The following is a 19,520-nucleotide window of genomic DNA, read 5'->3' on the forward strand; positions in this document are numbered from 1 at the left end:
TATCAATATTTAACCTGACAAAAATATATTTATTCAATGTTGTCCACATTATATTTCACATGCAGCAGCATTGTGAACTTTTGCAATGACACATTTGGCCATTAACTTTTAAATGCATCATTATATTTAAACTGCAAACACATGAGGAGAGTCTCTGCATTAAAGACACACAAATGGCAGATCAACGAGCGGATACATTTCTCTCCGATAAGGTAGGAGATTAATCTGAATGTGGAGGATTTGAACTGTGAAGAATCTGACGATGATTGACAGGGCAGATAAACGGTGACGGGATGCACGTAACTAAGCGACAGAGTCCGTTAAAAATGGCGAAGTAGTATGTCCCGAAGCTTGCATACTTTTCTCCTACACACTCAAAAGTATATACTTTTTCTTCACAAAAAGAGTACATACTTTTAGGACGTAGTATAAGTAGGCGAATTGGGACGCAGCAAAAGTGTCCTCAGAGACCCCCCATTGGCAACTGTTGTCAAAGCAACTCTCCAAGGGAGTGTGTCAAACCGCCCCATAGAACAGAGGGGCGGGGTCAACAAAGCTCATTATCATTTAAAGTTGTAAGCACTCAAATGGCTGGCTGAAAACAGAGCTGTTTTTGACCAGCTAAAATGTGTTTTCTTACAATACTAAGGAGAATTTTTAATTAAAGTATATTACAAACTTTTCATGTAGTGACTAAAGAATCATTAAAATTAACAACAATGGCATTATATGACCCCTTTAATAATTATAGGCCTATGCTAAAGCCCACCCACATGTTGACGTGATTGGATACAAGGTAGTTTTTCAGAAACACAGTGATTTCAAACTGTCTTTGTTTCACTGGAGTTTTAAGGAGAAGATACTCAGAAATTGTGTTGACTTATGGTTTTGCACATGATTTGTCTTTAAGCATATTACAAACCCCACTTGATTGAACTTGATCATTAAAAACTTGATTTTTACCACAGGGGTCTTTAAAAATATATTGCCCCATAAGTCCCCCTGTAGTCAATCATTTTAAACTCATCTTTTATCTCAAATTACTTTTTTTTTCATGTGAAAAAAAAAAAATCTTCATGTTTTAAAATAGCTTTAATGTAACTATACTCTTGCTTCATTTAGTATAAGCGGATATATGAATATGCAAATCAGCCCCGGCTTCACTCACTCACACCAGTTACTGTAAATGCTGCACAATGGAATCACTCTGTGCACTGTCTGACACATAACAGTAATTCATATGATTAGCCTTTTGCTCTTATCACACAGATAATAATGTGTTGCCAATGTTGCACAAACTATGTTCAGTATTCCATCTAAAAATCAGTATCCTTGGAAATGCTTTGAACAACATAGAATGCCAGTGGAGAATCATTCATCGTCTACACATCATGCAGCGCTAAATGCAACCAATTTTTCATATCAACACAAAAATATAGCAAGATAACATGGCTTCTCTTTAGACTCTGCTTCAGAGAAGCTAAAGCCTGAAGTTTGTAAGGTCAAACGTCTGTTTCACTGGACTAAGGGTAAGTTCACCCAAAATTTAAAATTGTATCATTAAATTAACGTTACTCACCCTCATGTCGTTCGACACCTGTAAGACCTCCGTTCATCTTCGGAACACAAATGAAGATATTTTTGTTGAAATTCGATGGCTCAGAAAGGCCTCCATTGGCAGAAATGTAATTTCCTCTCTCAAGACCCATAAAGGGCACTAAAGACGTCGTTACGAAGCCAATATAACTACAGTGATTCTACAATAATTTTATGAAGCGACGAGAATAGTTTTTGTGCTCAAAAATAAATAAATAACAACTTATAGTGATTAAACACCGCTTGGTAAAGCCTCCCCACACCTGTTCGCGGGGAGGTTGACGACGCAAGTGGGCGTCTCTACTTTTATGTAACGTTACTTTTGTTTTAAACAAACTATTCAATCAACTATCAGAAACTATGCTGCATGTGAAAGCTAAAACACTCAAGATTCATGTTCTGAACTCTTTTTTCCAATAAATAAATACACCAGAGAGGAAAGGGTTAAATGAAATGCTAAGCACTAGCTATTTAAACATTAGCATAATAAACATGGTAACGTTACTCATCTTTCATCTCCAGATCAGATCGGACGAATCCACGAAACAACAGCATGCATGTCCGTGTAAGAGTCCACTCTTCAAAATACTGCATTCCACTTTTGAATCCAAAACAACGGGGAAAAAATAAGGAAAGAAATTGTTTGCATTCGTTTTGAGTTAGAGTAATCAATCTTGTCCATTTTCAATGAAATATCGATTTTAATCATTATTCTGACAATCTCCCCTGTATGTTGGACTGTTCCTCTCAAATTAAACCCTCCCAGGTATCTCTCCTTCAATCACAGACTTTTTGATGACACATCATGATGTAAAGAGAGCGCGTTACTGGCTGTGAAAGCTGTCAGTCAAAGCGCTCATGATTTTCGTTGGATAAAGCCATTCAATGCCTAGCCAATGCCTAGCCAGCAAAGGTTTGATTGATGGACGTAGTAACAACTCAAAATACATTATTTTGCGCAGTGTTTGTAAGCTATGTTGTAAGCATGGACCTCGTGCTTACCGTCTCCATGGCACCAGTGCTAGTTTTAACGCACACACTTAATCGCAGCCTGCAGACTCTACGACAGACTGTTTTTATCAACTAAATTAGTTTTTTACACTTGTACATTCTGTAAAAAGTTGCTTTTGTTTTTCAGGACTGTAAATGCATTATAATTAGCTGTTTATTGCAGATTTATTTGAACAAAATAACGACTCTTTACAATTACAATTTTTAAAAGGACTTTTTTTTTTACATAAAAGCTTACAAAATATATACATTTTCGAGAGAATCATCCTTAGATTTGAATCGAAACATGATCAGACATTCAGCTTTATATTTAGGTTATTTTCAGGGCCTCAACGTTAAAATCTCCTAAATTTGTAAGTGAGTCACTTACATCTATATGTCCCCTTGTTTTACTCTGTTTACTCTGTTCCTATAATATTTTGAGTTATTATGACTATTGGGTAACAATATTTCTAGTGTCTAGTTTAAAATAAGACCAGATTTATGAATATAGACAATAGGATTTAAGAGCTGCCAACCTTTTTATTTGGGTATGCCGTTTTCAGAAAATTCTCAAAAATAGGGGCGCAGCTTTTAACCAGAATCAGTGTATCGAATCAGCGGTTTGGGTCTCCAGAGTCACGTGATTTCAGCGCTTTGACACGTGATCTGAATCCTGAATTGATATCGCTGATATAAAATCCTTCAAGGCTCTACGAAGCAGTGTTTTGAATTCGTTATTTAGTTGTTGCTGTATTTTTGTAGAACCTCTGTAGTGAGATGGAGGCCTGTCTGAGCTGGTCTGAGCCATTGAAATTCAACAAAAATATTTTAATTTGTGTTCCGAAGATGAACGGGTCTTACGGGTGTCAAACGGCATGAGGGTGAGTAATTAAAGACAGAATTTACATTTTTGGGTGGACTAAACCCTTTAAAGGGGGGGGGGGGGTGAAACACTCAGTTTCAGTCAATCTCATGTCAATCTTGAGTACCTATAGAGTAGCATTGTATCCTTCATATCTCCGAAAAGTCTTTAGTTTTATTATATTTATAAAAGAAATATAGGCTGTACCGAGTCTTTCCGGAAAAAACTGAGCGCCTGGAGGCGTATCGTGTGGGCGGAGCTAAAGAATGACGAGCGCGCAAAGCGATGACGTCCTCAAGCGTGGAGAAACCCTTGCTATGGATCTCAGCTAATACAGATATGATCCAGAGGCTGAAATAAATTGAACAGGAGAAACAGCATAAGCAGGACGTCCGTCTCTGTGGTATGTACTGTATTTAGTGGCCTGTCAACATTTGTGTGTGTTTACTTGCAATAGTTTATGGACTATTGTATGCGACTAACGTTAAACCTTAGCAGTAGCAAGCAAAACGGTTTTGCACGTCAGACTAGTGTAACGTTATACAGAGAACAACAATGGAGTCCGTTAGCGCATTTGAATGACGAAGCACGCGATCGTTTCGTTTACTGATGTTTACTCACGCGACGATAAGCAACAGCATAACGTTAGACATTTGAAGCAGTTTTACTCACCGGCTGCTTCCAAAGCAGAACTGAACCTTTATCGCTGGGACCGCTCCGTCAAAAACACACTTCTTGGAGTGTGGAGATCCACTTTGCGATGCGACTGAAGCGATGTTGTGAAGCTTCCCGTCATTTCTGCGTTCAAATCGGTTCAAATGCAGCGCTGCTTTCCCGGAATGCTGTGCTGAAGCGTTGAAGTCGCTTGATGTCAAAATGGAGGAATGAAGTGGAGCGCGGCGCGGACTATAACCGACATAAGTGTTCACAGATGAGTGGATCTGCACCTGAGAGAGTGTTTATGTGCGTGCATTTCCTCTCTCGCTATAGTGACGCGCGCGCGCGCGCACCCTACCGGGAGAAGAGCCCGTACAGCCCATACAAGGACCTTCCGATCTATTAACGTCAAGTTGACCCATACTCGAAAAAAACTCTCCGAAACTTGTGAGAAACCGGAAGGAGTATTTTTGATACAGAAACACTCCATCAAATGTCCAACATTAGTTTTTGAAACTTTGTCTATGTTTAGGATGGGAATCCAAGTCTTTAATAGTGTAAAAAGCTCAGTATGCATGAAACAGCATTTCACCCCCCCCCCCCCCTTTAAGGAGAAAATCCTAAGTAATGGTGCTGACATGAATTTGCACGTTTGTCTTAAAGCATATTAAAAAAACCACATAGGCATAAAACAAACTTTATTATATATATATATATATATATATATATATATATATATATATATATATATATATATATATATATATATATATATATATATATATATATATAGGCTATTTTTTATAGCTAACAAGCTAAACTATTTGCTTGTGAAGCAGGAGCTTCCCTAACACTGGCCCTAACAGTCCACGGAAGTGAAGTTTTTAGTATACAGACATTAAGCAAGCAAATTAATACTACATACTAAAATGCCTTCCAGATGAATACACAGAGATTCTCTCATGCTATGTCTTAAAAAGATTATTGGCTTGTTGAGCCAGTGCATTGGCAGCACTCCTAAAATCAAAGCTTAGCAAAAGAAGACAGTTGAAGAGATAAAGCTCACCTTCACCGTTAAGGATATGAGTCATGTTCAGACAAGATCAGGCCAACAACCTTTTACACACAGAGAGAGAGAGAGAGAGAGAGAGAGAGAGAGAGAGAGAGAGAGAGAGAGAGAGAGAGAGAGAGAGAGAGAGAGAGAGAGAGAGAGAGAGAGAGAGAGAGAGAGAGAGAGAGAGAGAGAGAGAGAGAGAGAGAGAGAGAGAGAGAGAGAGAGAGAGAGAAGCAAACTGACAAAACCCCAAACAATAGAGAGGGCTGAGTAGAGGTTTTGAGATATTCTGTTGCAATCATGTCTTAACCAACACAGCCCCTTCAACGCAAACTTATCTCTGTCATCTTTCTGCAAATGCACGCGCCTCGGGGGGCTTTGACATTGTGGGCACACGAATCAAGCCAGGACTTTGATGCATGTGGACTTTGAGAGGTAGAGGGGATGCCAGCTTTGCTGCATAGAAAGCCACAGACAAGGAGGTACCCACAGCCTCCTGGCATTTTGGAGCATCACCCAAGAAACAGATGAGCCAAAGCAAAGGTCACAGACTGTGACAAGAAGCGCCTTTTTTTCTTTCTTTTTTTTGCAATGCTGGTGAAGCCCCGGCAGGTTCAGTGCTGTTAGAGGTCTCTCGAGGGCTTCTCAGAACACATTCAGTGTAAAATAAACAGGATCGCATGTCTGTGTCCAGATAAAACATTTAAACGTCCTGCTCCAGGAGACGCTTGCAGGCAGGCAATACCTGCCTTTGCCTATCAGTCAAACTTGTCAGTCAGAAAGCTTTGAAAAACAGTATTTAAAGGCGGTAATCGCAATGAAGCAAAATGGTTTTTAAAGAGCATGTTTAGACATTACAAAAAGACTTGAGGGCCTTGTTGCTTTATAAAATGGTTATAATAAAAATTCTAGGGACACATTTTCTTTAAAACTTTATTTTTATTAAGCAAATTTGGCAATTGTGCATATTTGCTAACTGAAGCAATTAACAATCAACATCCACGGCTAGAAGTATCTGGTTTAAAATAACTTTTAAATATTGAAAAACATTTTTTTTGCAAGATTTTCATTTAGAAGCTGGCCACATAGAGGCATTTGAAAAGCTGAGGTTTTGTTTTAGGTCCGATGCCAATCCCAAGGCCGGATGAGAAAGGAGATTTGGTAAAAACCGGGTGAGTATCCAATGGGTTTAATAACTTACAGACTTCTATTACATGTATTATTTAATATTATATGTTATTTAATTGAACACAAGATTCAAAAGAAACACACACACTACTATTTAAAAATTTGGGGTCGCACATTTAAAAAATTTTTTTTTTTTTTTTTTTGTGAAAGAAGTCCCTTATGCTCACCAAGGCTTCCTTTATTTAATCAGAAACAGTAAAACATTGACATTGTGAAATATTATTACAATTTAAGAAAAAAACAAACAAATCGATTCTAAAATATTTTAAAATGCAATTTATTCCTGTAATGGCACAGCTGAATGCCATGAGTCTTCAGTGTCACATGATCCTTCACAACATTTTTTTTCTATAAACATTTCAATGCTGAAAAAAGCACAAAAAATATTGTGCTGCTTAATATATATATATATATATATATATATATATATATATATATATATATATATATTTTTTTTTTATGTGAACAAATACATTTTCAGAATATTCAAGCTCAAACTTTTAATCCATTTGATCCATTGTCCTTGTACAAAATCTTACTGACCCCAAAGTTTTGAATGACAATGTATATTATAGATAAAATGATTCATGCAAAACAAAGCACCTATGACACGCTACAAAACTCACATTAAAAAATAAATTAAAGAAACACTTGATTTTTTTATTCGTGTGCCCTCTTCATCACCCAGTAATAGTAGTATCAAACTCTGGCTTGTTCCTGTAACACTGCATGTGTCTGTTGGTCTGACTTTGACATACGCTCTCAGGCTGCTGAGCATATTTGCGAACCGGAGAAGGACAGCGGAAACAAAAGAGGTGGCCTTTGACTAAAACCACAAGTCCTTAAAAAAAAGGGCTGCCTCGTTCTATATGAGACCACATATCTATTCTCAGTATACAAGACTGAAATATGCACATGAGCAACAATATGAACACCACACAACATCTCTGTGTGAAAATAAGGAGGAAAGGAGGGGAACAGACAGCAACAGGTTCAAATGATGACAGTATTTAATGCAGAAAAGCCCATGCTTTATAAACCTACATTGAACGACACACTTTCCTTAAAGATGCCAAGGTCAGAAAAGTCAACCTTAGAAACAGTTTACATCAGTAAACCTTGGTCTTACTTATAAGATTTCAATCTTTAAAAATAAAAATATATATTTATTTGGATATTTGACTTTGGATTTCAGGTCAAATAGTATTAAACAATTCAACATTAATTCAAATCTCTCCAACAGTTCCATACAAATGCCTTATAAGAAGATTTTTGACAACACTGTACCTGAGAAAACCCAAAAAAAGCGAACACACAGCAAAAGATAACCCCTTTCAACATTTTTAACAAAATATACTGTATATAATTCATACATTTTTCACTTATATAAAAATACACTGCAAACCCTTGTCTTAATGTTCGTAAGGTCCACAGTGAATAAGAACAGTTAAAAAAAAACACCTTTCTCTCACACACACAAAAATATATATATATTTACACAGATGAGAAAATAGCAGTCCCATACACTTTAAGGTAAAAAGTGAAACCTGACTCTAGAGTGCCTTTCTTGTAAGTTCAAGTACTCTCCACTCACAAAAGTGTGGACTCATCGTAAGAACGCGTTTTGATCATGTAATCTTGTTCATTCGGTTGTAAACATAATCTTACATCAATGTTTCCTTCACCTTGTTCCTTTTTTTGAAACCAAACAAATACAATGTATAATATACAATAAGCTTTGATAATAATCCTATAAAATGCCCTGGAATTGTGGAGCACTTTCAAATTCATGCCTGTGTGTGACACCAATCCAAAAAAAAAAAAAATGCATAAAGATATTCATGCTTCACAAGAACAAATAAAATTCTTCAAAATGTTTTAGGATTTAAGAGGCGGTATGCATGTGCGATTTGTGTCATTTTTTGGAGGTGTAAAAAAAGGCAAAGCTATAAGAATAATAAAATTACTTTTCAAACAATTTGACTGCATTTCTATCAGTGCTCTTGGTTGCCTTTTAAGTCTTTTTCCTCATAACGTTTAAAGGGCATATTCACAGTTTTTTTGTTTTTTTGAGTTGTTGAGTTTTCCTCAAAGCAGAAAAGACAAAAGCAAAGCTTTAAAACAATAGGTACAACAAAGTCTGATAGTGATGTAAGGCTCTTTTAGCACTGACATAAAAGCCCAACATATGTGCAAGGGAGGTTCTGAACGTTGCAAAGGCTGCAGTTGTACGTGTTGAGCCATATGAAGCTGGATTTATGGTTGTGCTACAGAACGCTTCATGAAAATATTCAACAACATCGAACAGAAAAAAAGTGTGAAAGAAAGAGCAAGTAAAAAGGGAAGAGGAACAGGAAGGGAAAAAAACGACAGTGAACATTAAAAAACAAATAGTCTAAATTTTCACGACTGGTTTTAATGCCCTGAAAATAACGAGAAACGATCTCTGCATCAAGCATGGGAATGTTTTTAAAGGCTGGCGGGGGGGAAACGTTGTCTGATTAATAAACCGCGTTTTATCTTGTAAAGCTCTCGTGCAGTCAGGTTAGCGATGACATCTCAACAGCAATCTTCTAGCATCTATAAAAGTCTTTGTTTGATTTTAAAGATCTACATTGTTCCATTACCAGACAGATTGATTGTCATTTGTTGCTGCGCTGTAAAAAGTGATCTGTTGACTTAACTTAAAAAAACGAGTTAAACCCATTGCCATGAAAAAATGGAGTAATGTGAAATTGTTCACATAACTTATTTATTTCAATTAAGCATGATGGTTATTTGCTTACATCAAGAAAACTGAACACTTTTTACAGTGTAGGTTCTTTATTTGTCTCTCCTTGTCCAAAAAAGATAAAATGTATTAGCTAAATAGAGTCGGATGAAAAATGCATATGCAGCGCATTTAAGTGCATATTTCAGCTCTTAGAAAGCTCAAGGTCCATGTGTGGGCTAAAAAATACAATCTAGAAAATCAAAACACTTTACTGATCTAAAGAGTTTGTGCTGTAACACTGAAGACAGTCAGAGGAGTTTGATTTAACGAGGTATAATAATGAGGCATTCGGTCTGAAAGGCTGAGTGAAATTCACAGATTTCAATCCAAAGTATGGCAACCCTGTTGTTAAAGCATGTTAATAAAGGTGCAGACTTGTTCCATGTTCAATCACAGATGACAAACTACTGTACTGTGACCAGCTAAACTACACAATAATCTTTGTTCCCATTATCAATAGCATGGAAATAGCATATTTTTGCCCAAGGCCTCAAGCTAATAGTGCAAAAACTGGTTTATCAAGGCATGTCGCAGTGCTGTTTTCAGCGAAGTGCATAAGAACGAAAGAGATGATAGTAAGTGTGCAACGGCAGCAAAACAGCGTGGAAAACTCATCTGTCCTTAGCATGTTTCGGTCTCCCGTTAAAATCTACAAGAGGGGATTGTCATCAACACTTCATTGTAATGTGCCCGAAAGACTTTGTGCCAACTGCAGGACCGCTTTTGTCAAACTAGCATAGCACCGACATGAGGAACAGGAAAATTAGCACGAGAACCGAAGCTTCGGCCCACACGCCCTGGGAACTTCATCGAAATAGAGCGAGTGATGAGAAAAGGCGCTAAAAGGATACAAACCACTCTGTAAAAGGCAAAATCGTGCCATTTAAAACATCAGCAAGGCACTAAGAAGCCACAGCAGCATGAAGCTATGAATTAAAGTCTTTTTTGTACACAAAACTAAAGAGTTTAGTACTCCAGTGATGCCATGGTTGCTCGGTTTACCTGTAATATTGATCAAGGTCCATGAAACAGGAATGACAGCATGCATCGAGGTAATAAACATGACAACAAAAATAAAAGAGAAAGAACTTCACAACTTTAGATAACACATAGCTGCTCTGCTGGAAGGTTCAGTACATACACAATAAAATGTGTTTTGGGAAAACAAAACAAAAAATTGAAAAGAAACAAAAAATTCACAACATAAACTACTCGTCCCCTCACCCAGAACATCTTCAAACAGTTCCAAAATGAAAACATTTCTATTGGACCCAAACCTTCATATATCTGCCAATTGGTGCTCACGTAATGCTTCGGCAGTAAACTCACGCCGCCTGCAGTAAACGTCAGTGCTAACGAAAGGTGTGTTCTCCGCGCACGATGTGCGAGGAAAACTCGTAGCGATCTTTGCTGCAGTGGCCGCAGATGTTGCACTCCAGCGGGTCTCTGTAACCATGGCAACCCATGTGGATGGTGTACATGACGTGGTCCAGAAACAGAACGCGGCAGTGCTCGCACTGGAACACCCTTAGCTCCTGGCCCTCGCGGCTGAAGACGCGGACGCCGTCCCTCGCGGTGACGCGGCTGGGGTCGATCGCCCTGCCTTCCTCTGCCCGGCTAAACCCCGGGCTGGATCTCGGCCTGGGCCCCGCAGCGCTGAGCTTGTCCCGAGGGCTGCTCCGTGCCGAATCGGCCGAATCCTGTCCGCTGTTGCACGGCGACCCGTCTCGGGCCATTTGGGGGTTTTTGGGCCTGACTAAGGAAATCGCGCCATTGGTTGGGTGCGGGAACTCTGGGTTTGGGTGGAGCATTGCAGGAGCCTCGCGACTGCTGGGCCGGTCCATGCGTGGGCCGAGCGGGTACACCGGATGGAATAACGGGTTCACCATAGGTACAACCTCAGCCATGGAGAGGGATGGGTGATGGACCACAGGCCTTAAGGAGTCAGAGCCAAGGTAGTTGATGGCATTGCTAATGGCATGGTCCATCATTTGGGCCTGCATCAACTCAGCTTCCTTTTCATACTTCAAGCCCATCTCATAGTTCAGCTCAGGGTACGAATAGCGAACCATTTTCTCACCTTAATAGACAAGGCAATAAAAGATGCATTAACAATAGCCTCAAAGCACTTTCCTTTATGATAAAAATTACAAACCTTGCAATTTACTGTAAAAGGTGCATTTAAGAACCTGCTACTATGTTTTCATTGCATTAATGATGGAAAGCCCCGTTTGGAGACAGAAGTGAGAAAATTTAACCCCTGCATAATATGGATGCGGTAAACTGCACTGGCGTAGTCAGTAAAAGCAATGGCAAAGTTACAGGTGTGCAAAAACCACAGAATGAAAAAAAAAACAACTCCTACTCAAACCTTTTCTCTCTCTTTCTTTCACTTTAATACTTAGTTTGATTTCTGCAGATATTGTCAATACACGTGTAAGTTTCCTTTCAAATAATATTTACTCTCTCTCTTCAAATAAAATATATATTTTTAATCTCCTTTAAGAGATCTTCCATTGTGAGTTCTGCTCTCTGTTCCTTCATGTGGAAACTCAGCGTTCACTAAACAGTTGTATGTGGTATATCAGCTCAAAAACCTGCGTATTACTCACTAACCACCCGCAATCCAGTTTAACCAGGCGCTAAATGCTCTATAAACGGTACTATGATGTATTTAAGTAACTATCTGCACGCACAAATATGCCTCCTTTTGATATTAGACATTATAGCTTGTGCCTTATACATCCAGCTCTACTTGCCGTTGCTTCTACAGAAAGTAGGAGGTAAAAGAGATTTTTGTGTTCATTTTGTGTAAAAATGATTGTAAAAATAATTAATGAAACAATGATTAAATTACGGAAAAGTTAAAATCAGGAATATCTTGTGACCTGCATTGTAGAAAAGCTCACTTTCAGTATTTTAAAGCTGAACTCAAATGGTCAAAACATATTTTTGGCCGTGTATGCACTGGTACCTGACTTAAAAGCCGACAGAATTTGCATTTTGCAACAGGGACTGCATGTGTGAGGTTGAAAATGTTTATTCCGCCATGTGACCTGCCTTACATTCATTAGCACCACTAGAACTTTGAAGATCAGTGTGTTTCATACTGTAGATTCAACCACACTTACTGCTGAGGTGACACTTACCCACAAACTTCTGTGGCGTGGTGCTCTTCCTTTTACCCATACTCGGCAGTCTTTCGATTACAGGAGGACGGTCGAAAGCCGCCATGCCAGCAGACTCTAGCGACCTCTGCTCCTTTGGAACCTCCCCTGGGAAATCGAAACAGCATATCAACCAAGCTGGTCCATAATACATGAACAAAACTATTCATCAGCATTTCCATTCATCCTTAAGTTTTGCAGCCAGGTTGTTTTAAGACACAAAACGTGAACAAAAAGCAGTTACCGTAATCTTCCTATAAACGATTGATAAAACATCTGTACGAAGCTACGAACAAAACTTTTCCTCTTTATAAATTGTGTTTTATCTCCTTAAAGGACAACTCCGGTGAGAAATAAACCTAGGTGTAAGTAACAGATGGTTACAGAGTAGATCGTTCTCTGGGATGCGTTTTCATAGAAATCGAATGTAAAGAGTTTTATCTCTAAAAACAGATTAGCTTATAACACTAGTCTATGGGGCACAGGGTAGTAAAATTAAATCACTAGTTAATACCACTAACAAGGCTCAAAATAGCCTCACACTAACACGGCAGCATAATGAGGGTCCCTACATGCAAAACGAAGCATTGAGAACTTTGTAAGTGTACAAACAGTTTAATAAGGAGATACTTTATAAAGACAGTGCATTATGCATTCACGGACAGGCGCCATCTTGGAAAACAGTCTCGGCCAGTCGAGCCACGAGCGCTCTGCTAAGTGATGAACTGTGACTTGGAATCTCATATGGTCTGTTGTTTCCGGAAGAAAACACTGAACACAACAGAGAAAATAAATAAATAAAAATAAAAATGTCCATTTTATTACATTTCACAAACCTAATTCCTATCGACCAGCTCACTTAGAACAGCGCTCGTGGATCGATTCGTCGAGACTGTTGACAAAAATGTGTAATGTACTGTGTTTATAAAGTATCTTCTTATCAAACTGTTTGTACACTTACAAAGTTCTCAATGCTTCGGTTTGCATGTAGGGACCCTGTTTTGGATTTTGCTACCGTGTTAGTGTGAGGCTATTTTGAGCCTTGTTAGTGGTATTAACTAGTGATTTAATTTTACTACCCTGCGTCTAACCTGTGCCCCATAGACAAGCTTTATAAGCTAATCTGTTTTTAGGGATAAAACTCTTTACATTCGATTTTCATGAAAACGCATCCCAGAGAACGATCTACTCAGTAACCATATGTTAATTACCCCTAGGTTCATTTCTCACTGGAGTTGTCCTTTAAAGGTTTAGATCACCCAAAAATGAAAATTCTATCATTAATTACTTGCCCTAATGTCGCTCGACACCTGAAGACATTATCTTCGGAACACAAATGAAGATTTTATGTTGAAATCCGATGGCTCAGACAGGCCTTCATTGACACCAATGTCATTTCCTCTCTCAAGACCCATAAAAGACACTAAAGTCGTCGTAAAAAAGTCTATCTCACTACAGTGATTCTACAATAATTTTATGAAGCAACGAGAATAGTGACACTGACATTGGTGTCAATGAAGGCCTGTCTGAGCCGGTCTGAGCCATCAGATTTCAACACAAATATCTTAATTTGTGTTCCGAATATGAACAGAGGTTTTACGGGTGTCGAATGACATTAGTGTAAGTAATTAATGACTGAGTTTTCATTTTGGAGTTAACTAACCCTTTAAGCTAACTTTGAACACATGAGATCCCACCCTCCCTTCAGAGCTCTTTCTCCAAAGCCACGCCTCCTTCAAAACACATGAATGCACACAAAAGTTGCAAGACGAAAGAAGTCTACAAACTACAGTGTGTCTCAAAGCACATAACATTACAATAATAATGAAAATATCAACGTAAAGAGCTCTTACTTGTACACCTGACTGCTGCAGATTCATTTCGGTATTGATAGTGTTGCCACTAAAACGCATACATTTGAGTCACAAACCGATCCGAGTATAACGTCACGGGTTTCTATCTCTTCTAAATTCCAAAACGTAGTAATGGCATTAAAGCAGCATACGCTGGTTGCTTTTGACCAGGAAGAACTGTAAAAGGTAGATGTTGTTTGTGTTGTAGTGCTCGGTGACGGATGTCTGTCTAACTCTGCATAGCATGAAATGCGCTGATGACGTGTGATGCATGCACATGATGAGTATGCGGCGATATGAAAATACGTTGACAGACAGGTAGAACACAGTTCGGACTGAATACAATGATTGGACCAATATTTTATTGTCCTACGTCTTCCACAGACGATAGAAATATAATACATTCAGACCGCTTAATTTAGGGTTTGTTAACAGGATGTGAAGAGACTTTCTGGAACATATCGCCTATTCTTAATGTGTACAAGCGCATCAACTCAACCTAAAAAATGTGTACAATAACTCTTTATGGTTTAGAAGTACGGGACTTATCATCAATAGGCAAGGGAATCCAAGTTCGCTGTGTGCAATAAGCATGGTTGGATCAACATGTGTGTAGGCATATATTATTTTTATTTTCAGGAAATCATTAATATATAGAAATTAATTTCAGTGATTTGATCAGTAAAAGGTAGTTCAAATGTTGCTCATTTGTGTATTTCATTATATTCATGCATACTGTTATTGATACATTATTGATTACTAGTATATTTAACATTAAATAAAGTTCATTTTCATGACAGTTTCTTCCTTAACAACTCCTGATTTGTTACTAATGTTTTATGGAAGATAGGATCAAATTCAATCGTCAATGCATTTTATAAATGAGGCCCTAGAATCTGCATGATTTTAGCTTGAATGATAATGTGCCAATGTCTGTCAGATAATGCAGTTTGGACCTACCAGCAGGGGTTAGCCATGCTAACCAGCAAAACCTTGTACCTTTTGTGACAACAAAATGTACCACAGAAATGCTTAGTGCAGCAATCCTATGTTAGTAATTGATATTGTTTTGTTTCCAAGGAAAAAAACAGCTCATGGAATACCGTTGTGTCATCCAACAACAAAACGATTTCACAATAAGTCACAATAACACTTGATTAATGATGTGGAAAACCATCCTCTTACGATCTCAGTGAAGTCATGAGCCACTTACCTGGATATGGGCCAGGATTGGAGGCGGAGTCCATTCCGACACTCTGCAAGTAATTATGACACCGTTCTTTGTGCTCCTCCAATGAGGTGCGCTGCTTGTAGCTCCGCCCACAGTAGTTGCACTTGTGTGGTTTGCCCACTAAAAGACATCAGAGAGTAGTAAAATAAGTATTAAGATAAAAAAAAATAACTCATACAGGCCGCTCACACAACCAAGTTTCAGTCTCCGACTGAGTAACCGAGAAAGTGGGCAAAGTCAGATTTTGTGATGATGCAACCACTACAATGGGGTGAGGGGGTTTGCTCCAGAGGATAGAGGATAGAATTACGCACTATAGTAGTTGTATTTGATGTCGTTTTATCGTCATCGATCTGTAATTGGCACCACGAGTAATGACTTGGAAAGTCTCTTTCAACAATAAACAGAAACCGAGTGAGTGTTTCTCCTCAGCCGGATAAGGTGTGAAGTGATTCACAGTCAATTCCACTAAGATTAGGTCAGTGCAAGGGCGATAATGCGGGACAGAACCTCCCAAGAAAGATGCAATAGAAAAAAGCATCTTGTCCTTCCGTCGTGGGCAGAGAAGAGTAGGAGGAGGACGATGCTTAGCCTCCAGAAACAAATGTGAGTTTTCCAGTATAGCTAATGGAACAATTCGTTCATTGATTCATTCCGAGTTTCATTCATCAATTGGTTGAGTCATTCATTTATTTGTCATGTTTTTCTCATTCACTCATCGGTATCAATTCTGAACATAGCCCACCATTACATCTGCGCTGTTCTGTTATGTCAGCTAAATACATTATTATTTTTTTTTGAGACAGGGGGTACTGTCAGTTCTGTGGTCAATCCTTTGTGTAAGGGACTTTCAGAATTATTCATAAAGAGTGCAGCAGTGAAACAAAACAGTCTAGTGAATTGAGTCATACTGTATGAACTCAGTTAACCAGTCACTTACTGCACGTGAGAAAATAATGATAATCCACACCTGTTACTAGCAAGCCTGTGGGATTACCTGTAAAGTGTGCCAATTGTAAAAAATACCCCCTACACTTTTCGGTAACCCTCTTTAAAGTGTGATTGTGCTTTCTGTCTGAAGCAAACAGTGAAAGTGAGACAGGTGAGGTGACCTTTTACATGTACAACGCATGTCAAACAAAGGAGGCCCAATCACTTCTGTGGGAAAGGATGGATTACAGCAACAAAAAATTGCTTTAGTTTGCTTGGAATACAATGTTTCAATTTCAGTGTTGAAATGATCTAGTGTAGCTAAGTTCTAAGAAAACATATATAAAAATACAAATATATATGATTGTTATGTCACACCATGCCAGCGGTGAAGATTGACTAAAGTGAATTATTATTATTATCATTACGTTTATAATATAAGTTAATATATTATATTATATATATGTATATATGTGTGTATAGAGAAAGAGAGAGAGAGAGAGAGAGAGAGAGAGAGAGAGAGAGAGAGAGAGAGAGAGAGAGAGAGAGAGAGAGAGAGAGAGAGAGAGAGAGAGAGAGAGAGAGAGAGAGAGAGAGAGAGAGAGAGAGAGAGAGATTTAAATAGTCTTCCATGAACTTGGTTGTAATGTCATTCTGTAAAGGTCAGGTAATCAAGGGATCTAGGGCAGACTCTTACACGTCACTAGTTTTAGGGGGCTTTATATGTCAGTGGGTGACTGTATTGGAAACAGTTTCTCCTGATGACAGAGCTCTGAAAGTGACATTTTTTGTCACACTTTCAATATTTCTAATAAATGGGTGTCTGCAAGACAGCACATCAGAAATGTTTTGCCGCAGACCTTTTAGAGGATACAGTACCTCCATACAGACGCACAGACTACAAGACTACAAAACTGTTTGGTTCATTGATCTGTCAAAACACATGCAAACTGCAAAGTCCGGGACAGCCAATCACGCTAATGTGCGATGGAGACGAAGATGCAAACTGTTAAGTGGCAAAAGAAACGGTTTTAGCGATTAAGACCAACTGTTCAAAACCCTATGAGTTCCTGTAGCAGAGTTTGGATTATTAAAAAAAAAAATCCCTGTCTAAGCACTTATTCAAATGCAAATTCATGCACATAGTGATGCATTAAAGCCCTCTAAACCGCATCCATTCGGGTTGAAAACAGGAAATGAGGATGACATTTCAAGTAAATGCCTATCAATTGTAGAGCATCAGCAAAAGTGCTCAACTTACTCAACTGGTAGTTAAACACGCAGCGGGCTTAAAGCATCCACTCCCTGAATCAACTGTTAGCAACTCACCTCACGTTTCCTATTTTACTAAGCTGCCAAAAACAGCCAAAGCAACCCAAAGCAAAGTCATCAACGTTATGAATCATGCCTAAAACTGTGGTGCAATATATGCTGTTTCAGTTTCATCTTTTAAAGAAAGTCTGTGGTCTGCGTGCATGCATATGGATTTCAATGGCCGTTTTTCAACGACTGGATAGCCAATGTGTTTGCATGCTTTTACTCCCTCTCACTTTCCTGGACTGTTTGCCACTTATCCTCCAGTTGCCAAGGGCCAAAAGAGGATGAGTCCTTTCATGTGGCGATCGTTGCACAAGAAGTCGTCAAACCTGCTGAGTTCCTTGCATTCCGCTCCAGCTGAATTAGCTGCCGAGAAGCCGGACGGGTCACCAAAGAGTGGGGATGGACTCGTGGCGAAAAGGGCGAGACCGCCCCAGGTGACACTGCTGTTGAGTCCCAAAATTACTCATTAAAACGACTCCAGCTAAAATGACACGTCTCACACTGTGGTAGCACAAACCTTTCTTGTGGCATGTCCTTACAATGCCTATAGAAATGGATATGCAAATGATTTAATGACTCTCATCAGCCACACATGTTTATATGCTGAGGTAGTTGGGTGCGTAGGCTTTGGTGGTAAAAGTTCTCGCACTCACATTTGATATCAATATGATAGACCACAACACACAGACACACACACACCACAAATTTTGCATAGTTTGTTGATTAAATGATGGAGAATCTATACTATCAGTATGGATACTCCGACTCTCATGACTATTCATGACATTTCTGAATAATGGTTTAGTCATCAAAACAATAAAAATCAGACAAATGGAAGTACTTCGAAGGATCCTCCTTCAAAGTCACCATCATTTGTCTAGATCTCTTTTTTCATTGAAATGTAAGTTTTGAAAAGAAATTCATGTGTAGACAATTTACACAATCATTAAGCTTTGGGTCTGCAAGTTTAAAAAAAAAAAAAAAATCATAGTTTTATTCATCAAGGATGCATTAAAGGATGAAATAAATTGATGAAAGTGACATTTATAATGTTAAAATGTAAAATGCTTTAAGTGTCTATTTATCAAACCTGAAAATAATTACAAACAAAAATATTGAGCAGCAAAACTAATTGTCATGTGTTTAACATGACAATAAAAAAAGCATATTAGAATGATTTCTGAAGGATCCAGTGACACTGAAGACTTGAGTAATGATGCTGAAAATTCAGATTTATCATCACAGACATATATTACATTTTAAAATATAATAAAAAAGAAAATAATTATTTTAAATTGAAATAATATAATATAATAATTGAAATAATAAAGTTTTTGATCATATAAATGCAGCCTTGGTGAGCATAAGAGACTCAATAACTTAATAAAAATTTTACAGACCCCAAACTCTTAAATGGTAGCATATTTAATATAAAATTATATTGTTTTGAAGACTAAAATAGCTCTCCCACAGCAACCATCAGAGCCAAAATGTGAAACCAAAATGTAACTATGCCTTTAAAAATTATTTCATATATTCTGCCCACAAAAACAGGACACCACAAACATCAGCTGCCTGGCCTATAAAACTGTGCTATCCCTGCACTGTGATTAGAGCTGCAAAACAGGAAATGACAAAAGACGAAGAAAGGCAGCAAAACACGATGAGAGTGATAGGCCGCTCCTGCTCTCCCTGTGCATTTCAACAAGCCCTGTCCCTGAGTGACAGCTTGTGAAGTCCCGAGCTGAGCGCTGATGGTATCGTATGACCCGGATCTTCAACGAAGAGGACTAGACAACTGATGGTGGGCTGATATGAAAGTGGGTTAGAGTGATGCTTCACCAAAGCGACACTTCCCTTTGGTTGACAGAGAGCATTTCCTTTGGTGGAGCGCAA

The 19,520-nt window shown here is 38.4% G+C and overlaps 1 protein-coding gene across 4 annotated transcripts in view; it reads right to left on the reverse strand.

Annotated features, from left to right (window-relative positions):
* Nucleotides 1–6,834: 6,834 nt before the first annotated feature.
* Nucleotides 6,835–19,520, reverse strand: part of ikzf2 (IKAROS family zinc finger 2) — a 32,966-nt gene continuing 20,280 nt past the window's right edge. For all 4 annotated transcript variants that reach the window (XM_067444319.1, XM_067444321.1, XM_067444320.1 and 1 more), the window contains 3 exons: nucleotides 15,357–15,494; nucleotides 12,273–12,398; nucleotides 6,835–11,203 (listed from right to left, as the gene is read on the reverse strand). In XM_067444319.1, coding sequence (XP_067300420.1) covers nucleotides 10,476–11,203; nucleotides 12,273–12,398; nucleotides 15,357–15,494 — 992 coding nt within the window. In that variant the 3' untranslated portion in view covers nucleotides 6,835–10,475. The remainder of the gene's footprint in view (nucleotides 11,204–12,272; nucleotides 12,399–15,356; nucleotides 15,495–19,520) is intronic.

Source organism: Pseudorasbora parva, chromosome 5, assembly GCF_024679245.1.
Source record: "Pseudorasbora parva isolate DD20220531a chromosome 5, ASM2467924v1, whole genome shotgun sequence".
NCBI lineage: Eukaryota > Metazoa > Chordata > Actinopteri > Cypriniformes > Gobionidae > Pseudorasbora > Pseudorasbora parva.